Genomic DNA, 23,271 nt, shown 5'->3' with positions numbered 1-23,271 from the left:
TAGAGGAGCAGGAACAGGGAAGAAAGAAGAATAAGAAGAAGACTACGAAGTGCAATTCTGCTATCTTAACCTGTTTGTTTTGCAAACATGTTACTCAATAATTTAAGTAACTTTTTTAGATGCACATATACTTGCATCATCCTAATTCGACTGTAACAATTTGGCTGATTTAACATTTAAAAAAATAAATAAACTGAAAGGACAATACTGCAGTTTATGTGACAATGAACATACAATCACTAGCATTACTGATTGATCTTGACTAAGTGAACAGTTACCACAATACAATTATTCAATAATTATAAGATTAGTTTTATGTTTGTGATGTTAAATGGGATGAGCAAGTTACAGCTCAGGAAGACATGTTACCTCGCCTGCATATCCACGACCATCGACTGTGTGCTCAGAGCAGCCCCAGTGGCAGTGGAACTGCTCAAGTACATAGGTATCTGCCAGAGGTCCTCCTCTGAGCTCTGAAACACAAACACACATATTCAAGATTTTTTTTTCTTCTGTGCAATAATAGAGACTGAAAACTGATGCCTGCACATGGGCTTTGCTTACTCTAAGGACATCTACCATGATATTGAGTGTATGTTCCCATTTGATTGGTGGCCATTAATGGAGTATTGCACTGGAAAACTTTTGAGGAAAACCCTCTACTTTGACAAATGTTCTGTCAGATATTTTACAGTGCCATTTAATATGTCTTTCACCTGAAGAAAGTCTGTTAATCAAACCTGTTATCCCAGATTGAGTATTACTATGTGACTATAATTTAGTGGTCTCAGGGCATTTTCATTAGACGTAAGTTACCTTATTACATGAGACATATCATATAGAGCTGTATATTTGTTTAGTTTTAGAATTATTTTACATTAATACAGATATAAAAATATTCATAGAATATATCACGAATTGTTTGAAGAGTCATGAAAGTATTATAATACAATATCATTGGAAGCCTCCCAGAGATGAGTGTCTGCTACTAATCTTACAGAATTCTGTAGATATCATTGTTTGCCAATTTAGCCACATGTGACATGACTCCATACACTAGGCTTATTCTCTGTGCTGTCTGTTTCCCACAGTGTGGAGAGAAAGTAAAATGTTTGTCATGCTGAGTGACTTAGTGGAGAATCTACGTTGTTTATCATCAAAATATTCATTTTTCTGTCTCTGTTCTGATGATCAATGTGTGGCCTGCAGTATAAATAGAAACAGCTGATTGTGGATTTGACATTTTATTTGCAACTGATTGAAAGAGTTGTGTGAAAAACCCAACCTAAACCTAATGTAAGCCAAGTTCCTGAAAAAGCTCAAAACATAGGAGCTGTGCAAATTAAGAAACAAACCACTGCAACGATTATAAATTGAGATCATAATGCAATCAGTTATTTAAAAAAATGACTGAATCAGAATTGTGAAGTATCAGGGACGTATCTTGAAACTCAGCCTAGTGAATTGCTTTTAGCCACTTCTGGAAAAAAACCAGCATGAAGTATAAAATTTAACAATATAAAAACAGTAAAGAAGAAACCCAGAGAACAACAGTATAACTGAAGAATAACACAGCATCAGGTGGAGACTTTGTGCTTACAGAATGTTTCCTGTATGCAGGGGAACTATTAGTCACTTAGCTGGAAGTATTGTTTGACAAGAATCAAAATCAAATGAACATTTTAAAGTTTATAACCTATTTTCCCACTTGAAGAGTATTAGTCAGTGACATATTAGCATGTTGTTTTTGTTAATAAACAACAGGCTTATCAAAAGTTTTCAGACACTTTTATGTATTCCAGATTCTTAGCTTTCAGGGTGAGACTCATGTAACTAGTATAGGCCAAAAAAAATCTATTCTGAATATTTTGATGTTTCTCTTACAATTCATTGCATGTAATGAATTTATCCATATTGGAATTTAATCATATAGGGATGCAATCTCTGACTGTTAAATTGAAATTGTGGGATCTGCATTCATACTGATAACATAAGAAGATGTACTTTGCACATTTTAAGGAAGTATGCTTATCCTTCCAGTATCAAAGTAATATAGTTAAAAAAGAGTTGCAACTATCAAATGTTTGACATACAATGTGGTTAGTGTACTTCCTGTCAAATTTAGATATGGGGTGTGACACAATCTCAGCTACATAAAAAATGGCAGTATTTGGATCTTGGCCCATCTTAAATAAGTTTCTGTGGACACCCACGGATATCATTACACTTGATGACTGCTGTAGATGATAAAGAAACTATTTATCATACTTTGTGGATTGTATTGTAAGAATGATATTTGAAGTTAGTTCTGGAACATCCTGAGAAAAGTTAGCTAGCTAGTTACATGTTCAGACGATTGGGCAGCTGACTGACTAACCCAGTGCCAGTTTCACAGACAAATTAAGGCACCCCCCCCCCCCCCCCCCCTCCCGTGCGCACTGCTTCATCCACCACCCAAAGGGGGGCTGCTTGTGCAGCTCATCAGGGTTTTGCTCACCTTGCAGATTGACACAGATTTGGTAACCACTGTTATTGACTGAGACACATATCTGCCTTTGAAGAGTTTAAGCAATGATGTTATTTCCACCACTTAGGTCTTCAACAGACATATATGGTATGGGCCTACCTCCTCCATGGCTCACATCCTCAGGGTTGCCACCCGGGCACATGTAACTTGCTTGGGCTGGCCCCGTTTCATACTCTGTGACTTTCATTTCATGAAGCCACACCTGTGGTTCCTGCAGTGAGTCAGCTACCCTACACCAGTAGTTTCCACAAGAAATTTCCTACCATCTTCTCAGCCATCACTACAGGGATCAACAACTATGAAGACCACTTTGGTGTTCTTCATTACATCTCCTTACTGTTTGACATTGTAAGTGCACCAGCTAGTTTTCAGCAGTGTCTGTACCAACTGATTTGCCTGATCCCTGGCACAACCACTTATCTTGATGACATCTTGATCACAGGGAAAACTGCCACTTTATGGGCCTTGTTTTTGGTGTTCCAGAAGGTAAACTTGCACTTCAGTCTTGATAATTATGAATTCCTAGTCTGACAAGTTGAATACTTATGCCATATCTTTAGCACCTCTGTCATTCTCTTCATGTCCACCCACGTTGAAGTGTTCCAGAAGTAACCAATTCCTGAGGATGTTATGCAACTGAAGTCCATTTTGTGGCAGATCAGTTACTATCATCATTTATCCAGCATTCAGCAGCAGTGGCAGAGCTCTTGCACTGACTTCTCAGAAAGAATGTTCTATAGAACTGGTCAGAGCAGTGCAACAGGGCTTTCTAGACCTTGGAGCAGGCCCTTCTGAAGCTAAAATGTCTTGTTGTCTATGATCCTTCCAAGCTGTTGGTCCTGGCAGTGGATGCATCAGATAACAGTGTGGGTGCAGTGCTGCACAATATTATCAGTGGTGTTGAAAGCCATATTGCATTCATATCCAAGACACTCAACCACACACAGAAAGACTATACACAAATTGAGAAAGAACCCCTGGGGATAACTTTTGGCATCAATGCTGTGGTGCACCCACTGTAAAGTGCCAACAATTGACCGTCCATGTGTTGCAGCATTTAAACTCCTGTCTCTCTGAACTACCGGCAGCCAACCAGACTGCAACAAGAAGTCAGCTGGTAGGCCTTCAGAGGGTCATACTAGCAGCCACACCAAGCCAGCAATCGATGAGTGCACCAGCAAGCAGCATACACTAATTGGACTATGTTCCAAATCCATGATCATGGGAACCAGCCAGTAAGAAAGCAGTTGTCACCTGCACAGCCAGGATTTAAGGCCACATTCTGGCGACAGCCAGTGGTTCATCCATCCACTTAAGACTGACGTTCCTCTCAGAAGTTGCCGCTGCTGCTACCACCCTGTCTGTTGCTGACCATCTTGCCTTTTATGTTGCGCTTCTGGGGTGGGTCCAGCTTAGCACGACACTCTCAGACTTGGAAAAGTTTTAAGTGGTGACTACTGAACTCAGACAAATTTTCATATCCCATGCAGGTCACAGACTTTAGCTCAGAACCAAGGCAGAACATGTTACGTACCAGGGTACTGACTTTGCCTTCTTTTGGATCAAAGTGTTGTTTGAGTTTCCTGCTAGGAAATGGAAATTTTTGTTATTTGAACCTGGACACTTCAAGAAGTTAACCTTTTGTTGAATGTTAAAAAAAAGTTTGCTTTTTATATTCTAGCCTCAGATCAATTTGCTGGGAGTCCTATCAAACTGTGTATTAATAAATGTGTTAAGTGACAGTGCTTCCTTTTCTCAATTTTTGGGAGACTTTTCAATTAGTGTTAACATTAACTCACGAAAATATTGCTTATTTTGACAACTGCTTCACAAATTATATATTATTCATTAATATCTTTTTTCATTGCCAATATTTCTATTTTTCTTTTCTCAAGTAATTGATGAAAACATAAATATGACACTAGGGCCACCAAAAATAACCTTTATAAATATTTCAAGGGGTTAACACTAGTGGACAGTTAGTGGAAGCCAAAAGACTTCAGGCCACTTGATTTCCTCAAGTCATTGCTAACCTTTGTGATTAGTCGTCAACACTGAATGGTAGTAGTAGCCTTTGGTGAATGCTGTGTTTCATTTCATTTCTTGGTTCTTTATTCAAACTACTTGTCTTAAAATGATTTATGCAGTGATTTCTGGTCCATCATAGACACGGTTTATGGCTCCTCTGATAGAATAATTACAATCAACAGTAAAGATAAAGAAAAAGGCAGATCTTTATGACTTCACTACAAGGAAGTGGTGAAATTTCCTCTCTCCACACCACTTCTCTCGCCATATCAGTCTTACTGGGGTACTGAGTGAGGTGACACAGTATTAAGGCACTGGACTTTTATTCAAGAGGACAGCAGTTCAAATTCCTGTCCAGCTATCCAGATTTAGGTTCCCCACAATTTCCTTAAATCATTTTAGATGAATACCTGAATGATTTCCTTGAAAGGCCTCACGTGATTTCCTTCTCCTTCCTCGATATGAGCTCAGGTTCTGTCTCATGACCTCCTCCAACTGGCCATTAAACCATCACCTCCCTTTTATGAGGGTAACACAGGTTGTAACAAAGCAGATTGATTCTTTCCTGATGTTATGTTTTTCTTCTCCCATTTTTTTATTTTATTTTACTTTTTATTTCATTTTTTTTTTTTTTTTTTTTTTTTTTTTTTTTTTTTTTTTTTTTTTGCAAATATCTTCAGTGGTGTTAATTTTATGATTTGAACAGATCCCAAAATCATGATTATTAACTCAGGGCTTAGCCAACTTTGAGTTTATTATCTATCACATTCATTTGGTTAATTAGAAGCCATTGGTGTAATTAGTTTATATAAACAAGTTGTGCCCATTAACAAATGCCAATAATTCAAAACTTCTTTATGATTGTTCCTATGTGAACATGAACCCAACTGCTAACTTGCAGATAAAGTAGATGAAAGTATATATAAATAAGTGATAGCTAAAGCTGGAAATCTGTTAGCAACTTTTCACTCATGTAGTGTCTGAGTAATTAGCATTCTTATCTAAAACATTGTTACTGAAGGAGAGTCCCATATTTTGGCAAACTAGACAGCATAATCCAATAGCAATTATTGTGTTATTTAAAAGTCTTCAGTCAAACAAATCTTATTCCATTATTCAGTCATTCACAAATGTAATTAGTAAAAAGACAGGTAACAATAGCTGAAAGTATTGTTAATTATTATAATCTTATAAAACAGAGGTTGCTGGAAGCCATTTTAGCCAGCCTGCAGAAGCTTATGATGTGAGCAAGATCTGTGCCTAAAAATTATTGCACCATGTACACAGACACGGTAGCACAAATCATAAGCCGTAAAAAGATGCTGACTTTTATCTAAATTCTGTGTCCAAGAGTTTATTGAATGACTGTTTTTAATTATTGACTGTGAATTTTCAGTTAACCTCATGAAATGTGTATCTCCAATAATTCATTCTGCGAACTGTGACAACACTTTCGCATCTGGGCCCAATGCTGACCCGTGTGCCCAGCTAACTGAGCATTTTTCATGATTTTTAGAATTCAATAACTTTAACAGTTGTAATGCTAGAGGTAAAAACTTTGTGTTTTTGCAGGCTGACTTTTTGAAGAAATAGGTTGTGGCAGGTGAAAGAGAGAAACACATTTTTGATACCAAAAAATATTACTATATATTTTCAGATTTTGAAAAAAGTCAAACAATGAATATAAGACACAATTTGTTTTTGTGTGGTATTCCCTGAAACATTCTGGTATACATAAAGCACATTACACTCTTGACACCAACATCTCTTTCCTTCCTGACTTGCCAGTCTGTGCTTTGTTCCTTTCTGAACAAAAGTTACAAACCCGTAGGGGGTTAGTTTTCTTCTCTGGGATGGGATCTTCTGTACAAAATGCCTTCCCTTTAGTCTGTCATTGATTGAACTATTTACCGGCTCAGTTTCCTTGTGTGCCCTTTTCACAAGAGACACGGCAACCTGAAGAAGAAATGTCTTCAGACTACATTTTTTCCTGTCTTCAGCATTTCTTGTCTCCTTTACAATACATATGCATATGCATTTGTGAGACACATCACACACATGTGAAAAAACAACTTTTTCCACCATTTGAACTGCTTCCTGCCAAATGGATAGTAAGCAACCATCTGATCAGAACGATACAGTCCTGTTTTATAAGTATTGTAGTCCAACACTACATCTGCTTTCATTTTGTTGATGCGGCCCTGTTTAGTACACATTGACATTTCCAACATTGTTGCCTTGTGACAAACTGAAAGCATCAACACATCCCTTGTATCTTTCCACTTCAAGCAAAGTAAATGTTCTCCCCTCATAAATATCATTTCGCCTTTCTTTATCTTCTTTTCCACAACGGTATCTTTGGGCAGGTCTCTCTTGTTAGGCATGCATGTTCTCACTGCAGTGATTCTCTTGTTCCACAGGTGGCCGAATAGTGCAAGAGAGCTGTAATATCTGCCCATGAAGACAGTATGGCCTTTACCAAAATATTTTAAAAAAAGACTAAGAGCAGTATAACATCACTCTCTTCGGTTCCTTTTCCCATGTACACTTCTAAGTTCAAGCAATAGCCAGTCTTTGCATCTTATACCATAAATAATTTCATACCATATTTTTCAGGTTTATTTTTATATAAACTCTGAATTGAATTCTTCCTCAGAACCCACAAATGCCTTCACCTACAGTCAATTGTTGGTTTTCCGAAACTCCTTCACCAAAGAAGACGAAGTAAATATTCCTGAATTGCAATTAAGGACAACTGCCAAGATAAGAAACACAGAGGTAGATGTCCTCGGTGTAACGAAGCAGCTTAAATCACTTAATAAAGGCAAGGCCTGCGGTCCAGATTGTTTACAAGTCAAGTTCCTCACAAAGAATGCTGATAAAATAGCTCCATATTTAGAAATTTTATACAACCACTCGCTCATAGAAAGATCCGTACCTAAAGACTGGAAAATTGCTCAAGTCATACCATTACCCATAACGGGAAGTAGGAGTAATCCCCGTAATTACAGGCCCATATCACTAACGTCGATTTGCAGTAGTGTTTTGGAACATATACTGTATTCGAACATTGTGAAGTACCTCGAAGAAAACGATTTATTAACACATAGTCAGCACGGATTCAGAAAATACCGTTCTTGCGGAGCACAACTAGCTCTTTATGTTCATGAAGTAATGAGTGCTATCGCCAGGGGATGTCAAATTGACTCCATATTTTTAGTTTTTCAAAAGGCCTTTGACACCATTCCTCACAAGCGTCTTCTAACCAAACTGTGTGCCAATGGAATATCACCTCAGTTGTGCGACTGGATTCGTGATTTCCTGTCAGAAAGGTTACAGTTCGTAGTAATAGACGGAAAGTCATCGAGTAAAACAGAAGAGATGTCTGGCGTTCTCCAAGGAAGTGTTGTAGGTCCTCTGTTGTTCCTGATAAATATTAACGACTTAGGAGACAATCTGAGTAGCCCTCTTAGATTATTTGCATATGATGCTGTCATTTACCGCCTTGTAAAGTAATCATATGACCAAAATGAATTACAAAATGTTTCATATAAGATGTATGTGTGGTGCGAAAAGTGGCAATCGACACTGATGAAGAAAAGTGTGAAGTTACTCACATCAGTACTAAAAGAAATCTGCTAAATTTCAGTTACGCGTTAAGTCACACAAATCTGAAGGCTGTTAATTCAACTAAATACTTCGGGATTACAGTTAAAAAACTAAGTTGGAACGATGACATAGATAATGTTGTGGGTAGAGCAAACCAAAGACTGCGATTCATTAGCAGAACACTTAGAAGGTGCAACAGATCTACTAAAGAGACTGCTTATACTACAATTGTCCTCCCTATTCTGGAGTATTGCTGTGCAGTGTGGGATCCATATCAGGTGACACTGACGGATGATTTTGAAAAAGTGCAAAGGAGGGCGGCTCGTTTTATATTATCGCGAAGTAGGGGGAAGATAGTGTCACAGACATGATACATGAATTGGAGTGGCAATCATTAAAAGAAAGGCGTTTTTCGTTGCGAAGGAATCTTCTCATGAAATTTCGGTCACCAGTTTTCTCCTCCGATCGCGAAAACATTCTCTTGGCACCCACATACATAGGGAGAAATGATCATCACGATAAAACAAGAAATCGGGTCTCGCACCGAAAAATTTAAGTGCTCTGTTTTCCGGCGTGCCGTTCGAGAGTGGAACGGTAGAGACAGCTTGAAGGTGGTTCACTGAACCCTCTGCCAGGCACTTTATTGTGAATATCACAATAATCATGTAGATGTAGAGAGTTATTCCTTCTCATTTTACTGATGATACTTGCATCATATCTATTAGTTTCAGTTTTTTATTGTTTTCATAATTTCGTCTGTCATAAAAACACTGAAACAATCTTAAGCACTTGAGTTTCCGTTTATCTGTGCAGTAACTCCACTATGTTCCCCAAAAACAAGAGCATACGCCAAAACATCGTCTTCTGTCCACACTGTACCTTTGTCTTCATTTCGAGAGCGTCATATCTTTTTGGGTGGCGGAGGAGTTTCAAATTCGGCGGCAATTTTACGGCGTTTCTCTTGTTCACTTATTTCATCAGCATCGCTATTCTCTGCATATTACGATATATGTATCTTAGCAGTGTTGCCTGTTGTATACATGTGAAGAGAAAATCAAATAAAATCTCAGTAAATACATATTTTTCACTTCGGCAACTTATCAACAGTAAATGTTTCATCATTATCCGAAACACTTCCCTATTCTTCAATATATCCTTCAGAATCAGAATCTTCTACAACGTCTTCTTCTAGAAGAGCTAAAATATCTTCATCCTAATTCGCTTAGAAAACGATCATGCACACTTGCTGTCACTAGATACACATGCGAAAAACCCGGGAATTTTCGTAGTCGAAATTCAAGCGACACGCATGCAAAAAGTGCGAGAAACAGTCAACAGAAGGGAGCATATGCTGCAGGAAGCTCGACGGGCACAATAACATGCGACGGGAAACTATACCAACTTAAAAGGCAGTGAAGAATTGCAGCTGACTGCCTCCCGAGTCACACTGGGGCGCAGCCCGCTCGGCAATACCAGTATGCCCGAGTCAGCGCTACGGTGCCGTCACGAAAGTGTTAATGTTGTACTTGCCACATGTAAACTTTTTGGTAACTATAGTGTTAGGTTACTAGACTCTAGCAATCTCATTACAGGATATCAATTGAGTGTCCTAGCTGTTTATCTGTGTATAAATTATAGTAGTTGAGATTCAGTTTGGCCATAAACTGTATGTTATCTCATATCAAATTGCATTTAAAGTATCTGGACTGTAAATCTGGTGTGGGCTACATCATTTAAAACAGCCTACACTTTTCATACAGATTCGACAGTCACAGCTACCGAGTGCGTATTAGCACAGGTAGATACAATTACGCTTCAAGTTCCCTTCCTTCATTTCCTGCATACTCTTCTACAGATCCAACGAAAAAACTTGGATACCGACAGATTAGAGTGGTGTTGCGAATGTGCTGCCAGCCTCTCTTTACAAGGCTTTGCTTCAACTTGCAACACAGAGCACATGTGCAATTGAGAAAGAACTGTGAATGGGTGACAGCTGGCGCTTACCACCAGTGTCTCTGATAGGTCAATTATAAATTTATTTTAACCTATAGAGTAATTAAAATAACTTGCTGCTTTTTATGTTTAGATCATACTAGGAAGGATGGCATTTGGCACAATTTTTCTAATGGTGAGCTAGACTCCTCTCCCACACTACTGATGGCTTGGTTGGTGTAGTACTCTCTGTTGCCAGTCTACCAATAAACAGTCACACCTTCTGTCACCCATGCAACATAATACGTGTTGTGCACTCAGCGAGTGCCGATAACAACTCCCCCCCCCATCCCCGCCCCCTCCACTGATTGTTTTTTTTAATCATATCCATAAGTCCGGGTTATCCTCAAATTATGTTTAAAACTTTTAGACTCAAGTAACTCCAAAACTGTACCAGATATAGACAACTGATTTCCAATATGTGAAAAGATAGCTTGTAATTTTTTTGACATTCTTTTTGTTTTCCAGGTGCTGCAGATTTGCTGAAAAAGTCGACACCACATTCAAAAGTCGTGTAGCTAGCCTGGTTCAATGAGCCAAAGTGTGATACTCAAATGTAATGAAATTGAAGGACGCAATGTGGAATGGAATCACCATACTGAACAACTATTCTGACTCTGCTCGTGTCATTTATTGGAGCATGTAGTGTTCTTTATAAATAGCAGTCAAGTTTTCCATCCATTATAGATGCCAGCATGCACAAGATATATCAGATATGTACAAGGAATCCAATAAAATCAGTGTGTATGGCAGCTGGAGAGTTGGAAATGCATAAGAGGTTATGTATTTATGATTACGTGATGTATCTACTTCAGATACAAAAGCTGATGAACCAACCCCAGTGCCAATAGTTCGCAGTGAATATGCTAGCTGAGACTGACACAAACAATAGCTTTTTGAAAAAGATTTGTTTCCGTAGGAGTCAATTTTTCATGACATAACATCTATGTATGGAGATCAGAGTGCTCTCATGTTACACATGAACTGATGAACTGGAAAGAGACAACCCTAAGGTCAATGTGTGATACAGACTTGGGCACAATTGCTTTATTGGTCCTTTTTTTCATAAAATGTGCCATCAACAGTGATATTTTCCTGGATGTGTTACAAGAGTTGGTGTGCCACAACTGGAACACCTGTAATCTGACATCTTCAAGCAGGATGTGGTACCACCTCATTGGTTCCAATTCCTGGATGAGAAGTTTCCAGATAGGTAGACTGGACAATATGGTCCAATTCAGTGGCCACCATGATCACCTGCCCTCACACCACTGCACTTCTTCTGACAAAGTTTTGTAAAGAAGTAGAAGCAGTGAACCAAAGCTACAGATATACATGACTTGAGGACATACATTCTAAATGGCTCTGAACATGTTGGTGTGGTGTTCCCAGAGCATAAATGGAGAAAAACTGAATCCCAATTGGTTGTCGTGCCACAGCAGGTGCATGTGTATGAATGATGAAACAAAACTTTTCAAGTTATCTTGCCACTTATTGAAAACCAGTTGTTAGGATCTATTATAGTTTGAAAGTCATTAAAGTCTGAAGTTGAAATATAATTTATGGACACCCTATATCGTAGTGTGCATATTTGCACATACAAGAAGACACATAGCGTTTCTCAAAGTTGTGGCCACTACACCGAAGCCTTTGGCAATTTTGAGGCTGCGAGCTACTTCCCGGGAAACTGTACGTGCACAATCAAAAGTATCTGGACAACAATTAATGGACATTAATATGAGGTGTGTTCATCTTAGCGTTTATGACGACTTGAACTCTGCTGGTGACACTTTCAATGAGGTATCTGAATTTCTGTGGAGGAATGACAGCCCTTGCTTCCTGAAGAGCTGAGAGAAGGTTGAGATGTTGGATATTGGGATACGATGTAACTCATCCCAAAGGTGTTGCATTGAGTTCAGGTCGTGACTCTGGTCAGCCCAGTTCAGGAATGTTTTTGTCCAAGAACCATTGCCTCAGAGATGCTGCCTTATGACACTGCGTCGTCATGCTGATACAATGATTATCTCCAAACTGTTCATCTACTGTAAGCAACACAAAATGTTGTAAAATACGTTCATATCCTTTCGCTTTTAACGTTTTCTTGAGCACAATAAGCGGAACGCACCCTAACCATAAAAAATGCTCTCATAGTAACACTATGTCCTCTGTACTTTACTGTCAGTAATATATACGAAGGCAGGTAACGTTCTCCAGGCATTCGCCCAGCCCAAAACCTTTCATCGGATTGCCGCAGGGTATAGGGTGATCCATCATTCCAAATCACTCGTCTTCAGCCATATGTCGTCCAGCGGCGTCACTCTGTACATCACCTCAAGCGGCGCTTAGCAATGACTACAGAAATGTGTGGCTTACGAGGAGCTGCTGGATCGTTATACCCCATTCTTTTTAACACTGTACAGATTGTGTTAGCTGTACTGCTTGAATAAGTTTGGAACTAACAAGTGTTTCCTTCCGCTGATTTCTTGCGATTCTTTACAGCCACCCTTTGCCATCCACAATGGTCCATGTCCATCAGTATGAGAGGTCTTCCTGGTCTCGGTTTATCTGCGGTTGTTCCTCAGCGTATCACTCCACAATCACATCACAAACAGTCGGCTTTGGCAGCTTTAGAAGGGCTGAATTGCCACTGATGGACTTGTTACTCATGTGACATCCAGTTATCAGTTCACATTGGAAGCTGCTGTTACTGATTCTCTACCGACAACACAATACTCCCTGCCTCCTTTCCTTTTATTCTGAAGCCTAGTTTACACGACGACATTGGGTTGCGCTACTCGTTTCGTGGAATGAGCTGCACGCAAGTGGTTTCATATATGCCTGTAGACACGGCGACACCAGTATACACTTCAGTTTCGTCGTTTTGTGGGTCCCTGAGTCGTGTCTGAAATGAAAGTTTTGGCAGCTGCACGTCGCACGAGCTGTGAGGGAGTTAAAGCTTGTTGCGTGGAATCGCTGCAGAGACAAAAATAAGAAACGTGTTTCGATTCGTGACTAGATGAAGATAAGACGTCAGCTCAATTGCTCAGTATCCCTGCGGAAATAATTTATAACTGAAGATCCAAGAAATTGTTTTAATGATATTAAATGTCACCAGAACTGTTCACGTTTCTTCTGAATAGAGTTAATTATGCTATGAGGAATGAAGGTACTGTAATGAATGAAGCACTATCGCCAGAACTGAAATTACATATCATATTACGTGCATTACAATCGAGAACATTCGTCACGCTGTAAGATACTGTTTTAGTTGGTGATGATGCTATTTCATTAACACAGTAATTATTACTTTTAATGTTGATAATTACTGAACATTAGCAACAATAATTATTCGAAGCAGGCCGCATTAAGAAATGAATGGTTTGCAAATTACTCTCTTTAAGGTAGATCTGTACAGTGGCAATATTTCCAAATTCTAACATACGTGAGCAGGGAGCACTGCAGCGACGTTTTAAATAAATGAATATTAAATAAAGAATGCAGCTTCTTGAATTTGTACAGCCTTCCCTCCTATCAACAATATTCTTTAACAAAGAGTTGGCCAACTCGAACTATGGGGTTTTAGTCTTGTAGACGATAGCATTGCCACAGCTAGAATTATACTTGCTTGTATTTTTCTTAATTCGGTTGTATATATGCTCCTAACTCAATGAATTTTGCCCTGCAGTTCAGAAATTGTCAAACCGTCTATGTTATGAAACTTCCTGGCAGATTAAAACTGTGTGGCGAACCGAGACTCGAAGTTTGGAAGGTAGGAGACAAGATACTGGAAGAAGTCAAGCTGTGAGGACGGGACGTGAGTCGTGCTTGGGTAGCACAGGTGGTAGAGCACTTGCCCGCGAAAGGCGAAAGGTCCCGAGTTCGAGTCTCGGTCCGGCACACAGTTTTAATCTGCCAGGAAGTTTCATATCAGCGCACACTCCGCTGTAGAGTGAAAACTTCATTCTAGAAACATCCCCCAGACTGTGGCTAAGCCATGTCTCCGCAATATCCTCTCTTCCAGGAGTGCTTGTTCTGCATGGTTCGCAGGAGAGCTTCCGTGAAGTTTGGAAGGTGGGAGACAAGGTACTGGCGGAATAAAAGCTGTGAGGACGGGGCGTGAGACGTGCTTGGGTAGCTCAGTTGGTAGAGCGCTTGCCCGCAAAAGGCAAAGGTCCCGAGTTCGAGTCTCGGTCCGGCACACAGTTTTAATCTGTCAGGAAGTTTCATATCAGCGCACACTCCGCTGTAGAGTGAAAATTTCATTCTCGTCTATGTTATGATCGCATATGACGGTCTCAACGGCAGCAACACGTTGCTTATTTATGTAATCAGCATCACTTAAATCCCACCAACACCTATGCAAACCATTTGTTTGTTTGTTGCTGTCTTCAGTCCTGAGATTGGTTTGATGCAGCTCTCCATGTTACTCTATCCTGTGCAAGCTGCTTCATCTCCCAGTACTTACTGCAACCTACATCCTTCTGAATCTGCTTAGAGTATTCACCTGTTGGTTTCCCTCCACGATTTTTACCCTCCACGCTGCCCTTCAATGCTAAATTTGTGATCCATTGATGCCTCAGAACGTGTCCTACCAACCGGCCCCTTCTTGTCAAGTTGTGCCACAAACTCCTCCCCAATTCTATTCAATACCTCCTCATTAGTTACGTGATCTACCCATCTAATCTTCAGCATTCTTCTGTAGCACCACGTCTCGAAAGCTTCTATTCTCTTCTTGTCCAAACTATTTATCGTCCTTATTTCACTTCCATACATGGCTACACTCCATACAAATACATCCAGAAACGACTTCCTGACAAATCTCGATGTTAACAAATTTCTCTTCTTCAGAAACGCTTTCCTTGCCATTGCCAGTCTACATTTTATATCCTCTCTACTTCGACCATCATCAGTTATTTTTCTCCCCAAATAGCAAAACTACTTCACTACTTTAAGTGTCTCATTTCCTAATCTAATTCCGTCAGCATGAGAATTACAATGTCATCGGCTAACCTCAACGTTTTTATTTCTTCTCCGTGGACTTTAGTACCTACTCCAAATTTTTCTTTTGTTTCCTTTACTGCTTGCTCAATATACAGATTGAATAACATCGGGGACAGGCAAACCATAGATATCCGAAAAGCGAACATTATTCTCCATTCCCCACATCATATTTCAATTGGCTATACTCTATGAACACACATAACCTCAAAACTCGTGCAACTAGTGTCACCAAGGTAGGAACACGCCTAAAGTGTTTAGTTTCACCAACGAGTTGCGCAAAACGCGCGGGGCGTATGCGCAGTGGCCTGCAACCTAAATAGTGACGCCGTGTAAACTAGGCTTAAGGGTCCACCTCGCGTGACATCTAGTGGTCTGTTCAGTTCTTAGGGGTGTACGGATACATCTGATGAGACAGTGGACACTTCTGAAGAGGTAGTGTACACTGTACAGCGGGCGCCGCGTGTGAACTTACCGGAGCCGTGATAGTCAAGGTCTGCGCGCCAGCCGTGGCCCGTGTTGACGAGAACGTTGGCAGAGGACGGGTAGCGCCAGGTGAGCGGCCGCGAGCTCAGCGACGCGTCCGTCAGGGTCCTGCTCGTGATGATGTCGACGGGCGACTGCCGCGTGCCCGCCGCCAGCGGAAATTTCTCTGGCCATGTTTCTGGTCCTGCAAAGAGACCACAGTTGCAATTTATCACTGGAGCTTTACCGTTCTCCTTCTTCAACGTTGGGAATCTAAAACTGATCGACTTAGGACGAGAATTTAGAATGCTCATACAAATAGATTTACCATTCGATAATGTGTGACAATTTACGTACATGACGAGTAAAGCATCATGCAACGGCAGTTTTAAAATAAGTTGCTGCAAATAGCATTACAAGTAGGTAAAACTGTCGTCTAGCTGGAGGTTACTTTGGACATCACAGTGGTTTACCAGACAGGACCCAATTGAGAATGGCAAGCCCTTTCCTTCGTGCTAAGTTTGAACTGACGTACTAAGCCAGTTATAGGAGAACCTACAGTTTAAGCTTTTGACAACGTTGACTGGTATACACTCTTTCAAATTCTGAAGGTGGCAGGGGTAAAATACAGGGAGAGAAAGTCTATTTACAATTTGTTCAGAAACCAGATGGCAGGTATAAGAGTCGAGGGACATGAAAGGGAAGCAGTGGTTGGGAAGGGAGTGAGACAGGGTTGTAGCCTCTCCCCGATGTTATTCAATCTGTATATTGAGCAAGCAGTAAAGGAAACAAAAGAAAAATTCGGAGTAGGCATTAAAATCCATGGAGAAGAAATAAAAACTTTGAGGTTCGCCGATGACACTGTAATTCCTGCAGAGACAGCAAAGGACTTGGAAGAGCAGTTGAACGGAATCGACAGTGTCTTGACAGTAGGATATAAGATTAACATCAACAAAAGCAAAACGAGGATAATGGAATGTAGTTGAATTAAGTCGGATGATGCTGAGGGAATTAGATTAGGAAATGAGACACTTAAATCAGTAAAGGAGTTTTGCTGTTTGGTGAGAAAAATAACTGATGATGGTCGAAGGAGAGAGGATATAAAATGTAGACTGGCAATTGCAAGGAAAGTGTTTCTGAAGAAGATAAATTTGTTAACATTCAGTATAGATTTAAGTGTCAGGAAGTCGCTTCTGAAAGTATTTGTATGGAGTGTAGTCATGTATGGAAGTGAAACGTGGACGATAAATGGTTTGGACAAGAAGAGAGCAGAAGCTTTTGAAATGTGGTGCTACAAAAGAATGCCGAAGATTAGACGAGTAGATCACATGACTAATGAGGAGGTATTGAATACAATTGAAGAGAAGAGAAATTTGTGGCACAACTTGACTAGAAGGAGGGATCGGTTGGTAGGACATGTTCTGAGGCATCAAGGGATTACCAGTTTAGTATTGGAGGGCAGTGTGGAGGGTAAAAATCGTAGAGGTAGACCAAGAGATGAATGCACTAACCAGATTCAGGAGGATGTAGGTTGTAGTAAGTACTGGGAGATGAAGAAGCTTGCACAGGATAGGGTAGCATGGAGAGCTGCATCAAACCAGTCTCAGGACTGAAGACCACAACAACACAACAGTTTAAGGTAGACTGAGCCACAGTACAATTTAAACTATGAAGTTTTATTTCAGTCAATGCCTAAGTAACCAGGTAGTTGCTATAACGGTTTCCGCTGTCAACTCATTAGCAACAGCCCATAAATGTTCTTTGGCTGACGGCTGTGTCAAGGCACGGTAGGAGTCAAATCTTTACTGAAACTCCTACAAGAGGACCAATGTAGTCATTACCCAATATGCCTGAAAACTGAATAAAGCTTTATAGTGGAAACTAGTGTGCCCACTGACACTTTCAACCAAAAACATGGCAAATATGAAAGGTAAAATTTTGCGTTTGGCTCTTGAACAAATCTTTCCCAGAGTTGAAAAACCGGTACCGATCGGACGTTGAACCTTGGATGATTGGATTTATAGTTTGTCACATACTTAGTGAGCCACTGAGCCATATGTAAGGAGCGTCGGAGGCTCTTTTGCCTGGCTAAGCAGTATTACTCAAGGAAAATGGAGTTTCTGATGAGATGTGAAAACTACTGATAGCAACAGTCAACCAAATGAGCCATGCGAATAAACTTCACTGCCCGTTCATAATTTTTTATTTGTCAGTACTTCTCCAACCCCTTTTCCAAAACCGACGAGTATTCTCAAATTTACATTATAACTCGTGGTGACGGGGAGGGATGGGTGAGGGAAGACTTTATAATGGTTCGTATGTTTTAGGTTACATGAGCTTCATCTTTGCTAGATATTTGATTAATATCATTACACCCGTATGTTCCAGCGCTGAAATCACTAACGCCTGGTAGTCGTGGCGTACTATCTGTGCTGTGACCTACAGACTCTTTTAGACGTCCCACTGACTGCAGAATACGCACCGGAGGAAACGGAGAAGCTTGCGTCGCCCGTCGTCATTGTGGGCCACAGGAATGTTCACCTCACTGGAAGAGTCTACTACTCTGCTTGTGAACCGGAGTCTGATCAAATGCCGAATGAAAAATACAGCAGCTAAGAATTTTTTTTAAAGAAAAAAACTAGTGAAACCGCGCAAGCGCAACCAAAGATCGTTGGCATTAATGCGTAGTCAAAGTGTTGAACGTTCTGGAAAGAAGATTTGATAAGGCTCCGAAAACAAGCGGGTTTCTTTTTTAAAAGGTTTCTGAAGACGAAACAGATCCCGCATCCAGTATCTTGCTTCAGCGCATATAACTCCTTAAATTTTATTTTAAATCTTTGTCACGAACTTTTCATATGAATAAGCTACGACGAAAAATTTTTGAAATTTCCTTTTATGTCCAACGGGAAAAAATTGGTTATATATAAAGCATTACAAGACATGCCTAGTTCTTGGACATATAAATGCACAGAATTGATATGGCAATAGAGCAGTATTAAGCAGCACTTGCTTTACAAAGAATTAAATATCGTAACAGCGCTACAGATTAATTTAAAAAAGAAGAAGAAGAAGAAAGAGACCACAGTTTCTGGGTATATACCGCACACGATTCCTGTCTCTTGAGGTACCGTAAATTGCGACTTTAGTAACAGCAAGGGCATTAGGCTACAAATTTAAAATGAAATAAATCTGGAAAATCAGGGAAACAGCAGAAGACTTCGTAGAACAGATAAACGCTGGGAAAGAGTGTGGCTGATAGTTTTTGAGGTAATCATAGGTTTTTGTGTTACCTTTCTGATAACTATTTTATTGTTCCATTTTCGCGAGAAAACTCGTCGCACTGTAGTTGCTAAAATCTTTCAAACGAATGGTTACCGGAATTTTGGTAATATGAAGTGATTTACATTTAATGGAAAGCCTATTTCATCAATACCTCTTTTTATTCAAATTCATAAAAAGTTAATTTCTTTCGCCAGACTCGGATTCTTGAGTTCCTGAAGCGGGCATAAACTTTTTAATTATTAAAATATTATATTGCAGGAAATGTACAAAATCTCCCAAGATCCATAATGTCTGACATAAAGCTTACTTGAGCCTTGACATCAAGCAATCCAAACGACCACCGTGAATGAGCGAGACGTTCAAAAGTGAAATAAAAAATTCGTTTTAAAACATAAGAACGAATTTTAATAGAACGATATTTTTGTCGGTAACTATTATATTAAAACCACCTGAGAAAAAAAAATGTCAGTATCCCTATTACATCATTATGACGGCTGCAACCGTTATGAAGATATAAGTAGGTTCGATATTATAAAGCGTAGACACAAACCAATTAGTCAATAAGATTATTTGAAACTTTTAGTTTAATGGTAATTGATTAAGAATGAAGGTACATTTTTTTGGTTGTTACATTAATGTTCGTACCTTGAATGTCCCGGAATTTTAATGTTTTCAACTTTCTTTATTTCTTAAATCTCACCAACGTCAAGTGATGGGTTACAAGCTTTTAATACAAATATTGCTCTTTTCACGTTAGTTGTCACAAAATTTCTTCTAGTAAGGCCTGCATCTCAGATTCAGCATAGATAGTTATAGAACCTAAATAAAGCCTGTAACACAGAACTTACTTTATTCCATGCGGATTTGCTACGTCCCACACACGTGAAAAGTGAATTCGTCAAAAAATATCCCTTTCTTCAGGAAATCGCCATTTTTACCCAATCGCTCAAGAATGTATACAGCATTCGTTGCAGCTTTCAGTACTTGCATCAGTTGCAAGTAGTGTATGTGTAATTGTAAAAGGACTCTACTCGGTGGCTGTAGGGATCTGGAGCTCCTGTGAAGCTTACTAAGAGATCTGTGCGGAAGAAAACAGGATGAGCCCCGGCTAAGCTTCACTTACATTGCACGATCAAGATGATATTACGTATTAAAACGACAGTACACTTGCATATCGACATCCGTGGGAGTCGTTTCTTCCCATACGAAATTTGGAAGTATCTTTGCATCTAAATGACGAGTTTTATCTGAATAGTATATCCAGTACACATCACTCTTAATATCGTATGGAGCACTCACCAAGAAAGTTCTGAGTTTGTGAATTTCATAAGTCGAAAACTGTTCCGTGCGTGTTACATAGTTCGAATTCTATAACTTGTGGTTGTGGAGTACCTTTTGAGATACCACGTGTTCCGTGAGATTGTCAGAAACCGCTGAATGTGAATGTTCTGATGGTTCTGTTGAGAGTCCACAGCCGATTTCCTACCCCATCCTTGTACAATTCTCTAAAGACCTCATCGACGACGGAATGTTAATCACTAATTTGTCCTCCTTTCTACCATCAGTTAAGATATTGTAGTGTTGATGGCGACGTTGACGGAAAGAATCTCCCATTTGCTGATAAAACTGAAGTCCAAGTTTGGTCTACTGCTTGAGGGGAGCGCATTATCGTGTTACAGAAACATTTGTCTTCTAATACTCAATCCAAACTTCTGCAAGGAAGATGCGAGATGACAGTTCAACAACCAAGGGGAACAATACCTGGGCAAGTGGAGTTCTGTATCATGTACACCATCTGAGATACTGTCCATATTCAATTCAATATAACAAATATCCATGGCATGCTGCTTCTCTAAATAAATTAGCCATCTTGCCTCTATAAGACACCATTTCACTTACTTTATGATGTTTGTCTCTTTTTTACAAAACAATGAATTTTCAGTGAAAATTTGTAGTCAACTAGAAAAACATGAGCTGCGCCCTATTTTGGAAACTAGCTCAGTACCCTATGGAATAACGTACGGAATTTTCTGGTCCACTTTCAAATTCTCTTGCTCGCCTAAACATTGCGTAGACAGAGGGACGCACGTTATTTTCGCAAATTTTGTTTCATCCAGAAATCTGTACTGATGTGTCAGTCTTTGGCCAATGTGGGTAAACTTACGCCAATATGCACTTTTCATCATCGTTCCCGCCACAGTCCTGTTAATCAGTTAAACGTTCTGATCGGAGTAAACACTAATTAAACGTGTGCAAGTGTCATCACATCCTGTCGGGAGCAGTAAAAAGCGAGCTCACGAGAAAGTGTTCACTCTAAGTGCCGACGTCCACTTCAACGTGTGTGGGCGGGCTAATTGTCAGCCATCAGTGTCACGACGCTCCGGATCTGTGGCACGGCTCCGTGCGCACGCGAGGTCAGCTCCTCCGTGACTCACCGCCCGTGTGAAATACGGTTCAGAAGATGCGCCGGCTGCCTAGCTTTGCACTCCGGCCACTGGAAACAACAGCGCCGACATTTCCAAAGGGTTGGAAATTATTGTAATCGTACAGCGACAGTTGTCGCGTGAGCGGAGTATTGTTCATAAACAGTCGTGAACTGTGAGTGAACCAGGAGGTGCTGAAACTGTTGCACCAGAGGGATTAATACCTGCCCCACTTGTAGCTTTATTACGCGCAAATGGTATAACGTAAGATATTCAAGAAGCTGAAATAGCTCTTTCAGTTTCTAACTGGAGTAATATGATGTTACGGAGAAAATTTTTCACCCTAGTATAGAGATGGTCTTAATTTTTTAAAGAAAATAATATCCTTTTTATGTTCGTACATATTGTGCAGTAATGTTAGTCAAATGTCAACTTGTTCTGCGGAGTAGTTTTGACTGTACAGTTTTTTTTAAAGTAGTCGTGTTGGGTATGTTTCATTCAGGTGGATAAATTGGAACTTTTTTGTTTTCCTCGACTCATAGCTAACGAGAACCATCACTCGAAAGTTGACAAAAGTTGATAAGAAGTACACTCCTAAATTTTGAATAGCGTAGAAATGTACAGCTGAATTCGAATGTGGTTCTTCAGAGGACGAACCGTGGGAGAAAAGTCCAAAACAGTTCAACCACAGATTATGATATCACGAAAGTTCACAATACAGTACTCGGCGATCGGAAACTAAAATGTATGCGAAATAGCTATTGGTATGTCAAAATGAAGAGCAGAGTACATTTGACATGAACAGATAACTATGAGAAACGTTTGTAGAAAGTGTGCGTCGCATTGTTGAATGTTGATCAACAAAAAAGTCGAAATGAATTCAGAAATTTCTGGACCATTTAAAAAAAATATAAATGTTTTTTGCGCCTTTTTGCCAAAGCGGATGGGATATGGGTCTACCAGATTAGGCCAGAAACGAAACTATAAACAAAAAGGCGCTGTTGGAAAGCTAGTGGCACTGTGCAAGAGAAGACGAAGTCGATTTAATTTGACGGAGGGGTTATGACTATTTTTTCTAAGATGCAAAAAGAAGTGCTTCTTATTCATAGCAAAGGATAAAACAATAATAGATGATTATTACGTAAGCGTTCTGAACAAAAAGAATGGAAAGTGCTTCAGCAGAGACCTGGAAACAAAAAATTGTCTGCCAGCAAGATAGTGCACCTGCCCACTTAAGTGCGTGGCAATGGGAATCGGAAGATTTGAAGTACAAATTGTAGCCTAGTTAGTTAGCTTTATGTTCCGTGGATCATTTGCACGCTAAATCGTAATGATGTGGAAAGAGTCATTTTACAGTCAAAAAAAATGGTTCAAATGGCTCTGAGCACTATGCGACTTAACTTCTGAGGTCATCAGTCGCCTAGAACTTAGAACTAATTAAACCTAACTAACCTAAGGACATCACACACATCCATGCTCGAGGCAGGATTCGAACCTGCGACCGTAGCGGTCGCTCGGTTCCAGACTGTAGCGCCTAGAACCGCACGTCCACTCCGGCCGGCATTTTACAGTCACATCGTAAATTAATCTGCAAAATATGGCTAAAGGCTGAACATTAAAAGCTTTTTTTTAATATACAGATGTGAGTTAGTACTATCTATCAATCACCTTTTACACATTACAATAACACAAATTATTCTATGGAATAGAAGGAGGTGTTATGGACAAACTTCTTCAGTTTGTTTTCAAATTATATTTTGCTGTCAGACATTTTGTATCATTGAGTAAGTTATCAAAAGTTTTAGTTGCAGCATTGAGCACCCCTTTTTGTGCTGAAGACAACCTTAATGCGAATTAGTGAATGTAATTTTTCCTTTTGGGATTGTAATTGTGTACATCTTTGTTCCTTTTCAAACGTGGCGCCCCCTTTAGAATCGTCGAATAATT

At 39.8% G+C, this 23,271-nt stretch overlaps 1 protein-coding gene and 1 non-coding gene across 2 annotated transcripts in view; one reads left to right on the top strand and one right to left on the bottom strand.

Annotated features, from left to right (window-relative positions):
• The window catches only part of LOC126279122 (carbonic anhydrase 13-like), a 223,578-nt gene that overhangs the window by 20,690 nt on the left and 179,617 nt on the right, over nt 1-23,271 (bottom strand). Inside the window, exons 2-3 of the mRNA XM_049979604.1 lie at nt 15,630-15,824; nt 370-473 (exon numbers count right to left, since the gene is read on the bottom strand). Coding sequence (XP_049835561.1) covers nt 370-473; nt 15,630-15,824 — 299 coding nt within the window. The remainder of the gene's footprint in view (nt 1-369; nt 474-15,629; nt 15,825-23,271) is intronic.
• Nucleotides 14,281-14,355, top strand: Trnal-caa (transfer RNA leucine (anticodon CAA)). The gene has a single exon. It is a non-coding gene; the product is annotated as a tRNA-Leu (tRNA).

Source organism: Schistocerca gregaria, chromosome 1 (genome assembly GCF_023897955.1).
Source record: "Schistocerca gregaria isolate iqSchGreg1 chromosome 1, iqSchGreg1.2, whole genome shotgun sequence".
Lineage (NCBI taxonomy): Eukaryota > Metazoa > Arthropoda > Insecta > Orthoptera > Acrididae > Schistocerca > Schistocerca gregaria.
This window is presented reverse-complemented; position numbering and strand designations above follow the sequence as displayed.